The sequence below is a fragment of the Monopterus albus genome, unplaced genomic scaffold (assembly GCF_001952655.1).
Source record: "Monopterus albus unplaced genomic scaffold, M_albus_1.0 scaffold160.1, whole genome shotgun sequence".
In the NCBI taxonomy this organism is placed as follows: Eukaryota; Metazoa; Chordata; class Actinopteri; order Synbranchiformes; family Synbranchidae; genus Monopterus; species Monopterus albus.
Genome location: NW_018128040.1, coordinates 863,189 through 865,612, shown reverse-complemented (window position 1 = coordinate 865,612; position 2,424 = coordinate 863,189). Strand labels below are relative to the sequence as shown.

At 39.1% G+C, this 2,424-nt stretch overlaps 1 protein-coding gene across 1 annotated transcript in view; it reads right to left on the bottom strand.

Moving 5' to 3' along the window:
• Positions 1-217: 217 nt before the first annotated feature.
• The window catches only part of rhcgb (Rh family, C glycoprotein b), a 6,240-nt gene continuing 4,033 nt past the window's right edge, over positions 218-2,424 (bottom strand). The window contains 5 exon segments of the mRNA XM_020615215.1: positions 218-327; positions 1,076-1,143; positions 1,740-1,813; positions 1,978-2,110; positions 2,221-2,361. Of these exon segments, the coding sequence (XP_020470871.1) occupies positions 288-327; positions 1,076-1,143; positions 1,740-1,813; positions 1,978-2,110; positions 2,221-2,361 (456 nt within the window). The 3' untranslated portion in view covers positions 218-287.

The following is a 2,424-nucleotide window of genomic DNA, read 5'->3' as shown; positions in this document are numbered from 1 at the left end:
TAAATTAAGAAACCCATTTCTCAGTCTTGAAATGAGTCAGATCACTCCATTAGAACCAGGATAAAGTCACTCATTTAATACAACATTTAATTTATGATGAGTATTTTAGAAAACAGAAAAACGTTACCAACTTGCTAACAGTCATATACAGTAATCACTGGATGAAAAACAGCTTGTCATGATTATTGAGGAGAATTTGTATCAGAAGAATATTTATCCTCAGCAAGAGAATAAAAGCTACAAGTGGACTGTGTGGGATAAAGACCAACCTCCAGCAGGATCGAGGCCTAGCGACAGTGCTGCTCCATGCTGAGATTTGACTCTACACTGAAAAAAGCATTACATAATGACAGTAAGTCTCCAAAGCACAGTTGTAGCTCACATTATATATTTAAATATGATCAAATAAAATGTTTTTTAAAATTAAGTGTGGTTTGAAGAATGAATTTTCTTCTCTGGCCTGCATTAAAATCCTCCTTTCATTCACTGAGATTCGCCTTGTGAACGTTCTCTTGTTCAGCACTCCTCTGGGTACATTAGTACAGTGAAGTACTACATTCATAAAAAAAAAATAAAATGAATCTTACGGCATCTTATGATTTGGGGTTTGTTGTAAAGAGTATCTTTTCCATTTCCATAGTAACAGCTCTTCTGTTATATAAGTTCAAAGTCACTTTGAAGCTCTATGTGCACTACAGTGTAGCTGTGGTGTGAAGCTCCCCTGTCAACAATCGGCACAGGTGAGCTTCACGTGGAAGCACAGCGCACTTGGTCTGTGTGAGTGACAGGAACACAGCAGGCCTATGTGTCACCTGTACTGTGCTGTAAACAGCCACATCCTCCCTGTTCGATCATACTGTGTTCAAGAAAACGGGCGGATATTCCTGACAAAGGGCAGGAATTACAATGAGTCACATGTAGTTGCTGCGAATGTGGATCTGCTGCCACCGAGAGGACACCAAATGTAACAGATTTCTCAGCAACAAAAGCACTACCTGCATCCCTTGGTTGGTATGAGAATAGTATATTTCCATGACCAGAACGCTGCTGTTCAATACACTAAACAGACACTTACATGTCTTTGTTCTGCACGTGGTTATTGTAGTGCAGGACTGATGGGATGCTCTCTTCATCTTCAGGAACCTGTGAACAGTCAGATGGCGAAACAATGTGATTCAAGGGGAAACTATGTAACCATGTAATCATTATCAGTGCCAGAAACGGGAAAATAATGAGCCGTTTCTTTGTCAATAGAGGTGGCAGCATGACAGCGGCAGCTTCAATAATTTTCATAATTAATGGAAAACCGCCTGAGGGCAAAAAACACAAAACAGTAACATATTAACTAATGTCTGTTTTCATATTTACATTAGATACATATAAGGGCATATACTTGTGCATCACTGCAGGACTTAATCCTGATTGGCTTCTCCTAGTAAAGAATCAGATCAGATTGAAGCCGATTAAGTAAAAAGTCTCCGATCAGCAGGTTTGAATTAGAGCAGCTGGTGCTGTCAAACCATTTTTCAGTAAATTACATTTTAACTGATCTGAGTTTAATAACCGTCATAAAAACTCTACTGAAAGAAAATCATTAAAACATTTGTAACCTTTAAGATGTCTGGTTTTTATTGTGTGCAAATTCACAGTTTCTGTACAACTGAATTGTAATATTGATATTGACATTCCTGTTTAAAACAGCAGAAACAGCTTTATGGCTGCAGGGATTTGTCTCTCACCTCCCAGTAGACCTCATCATCAAAGCAGTTGTCGTCTGCAGGATCTCCCCAGATAGGTAATCTTAAAATACAACCTGAGATGAATACAAATGCAGTCGTTATGCCAACACACACAGTCTGAGGTACAGTGTGTGTAAACTCCCACATCTTGTTCAAATGCACTAACTTTACAGTTATTAACATAGTTATTGTACATTTTCAGTCAAACAGATAAGAGGCTGAAGAGGTCACTCCTTACCAACAATGATGCCTCCAACTACACCGAAGCAGAGAGCCACACACATGCCTGCAGCCTGGTGACCACCCTGCCTTGCAGGTGTCATGTTGTGGAAGTCACCATTAAAGTCAAACATGTTAATAATTAAATATGACTACTGTCTTTTTTGTTCCTCTACTTGTTGATTTTGTTTTATTAATTGAATTTTAAAAGATACAGCCACCATGACCTCTGCTTACTTTCCTCTTTGCAACCAAGGACTACTCACCCTTGTTTGCCATAAACTGAGTCTGTTGCACATGCAGCAGTAATGGCTCCCACAATGCCTCCTATGAGTCCTGGCATGGCATGAAGGTTATGGATTCCACAAGTGTCTTGGATCTTCAGGTGCTTCTCCATGAATGGCTGAGATGTAACAAGATTAGATGAGTTTATTAAAAGCTTTTATCAGTTCAGTTTGACTTGAAT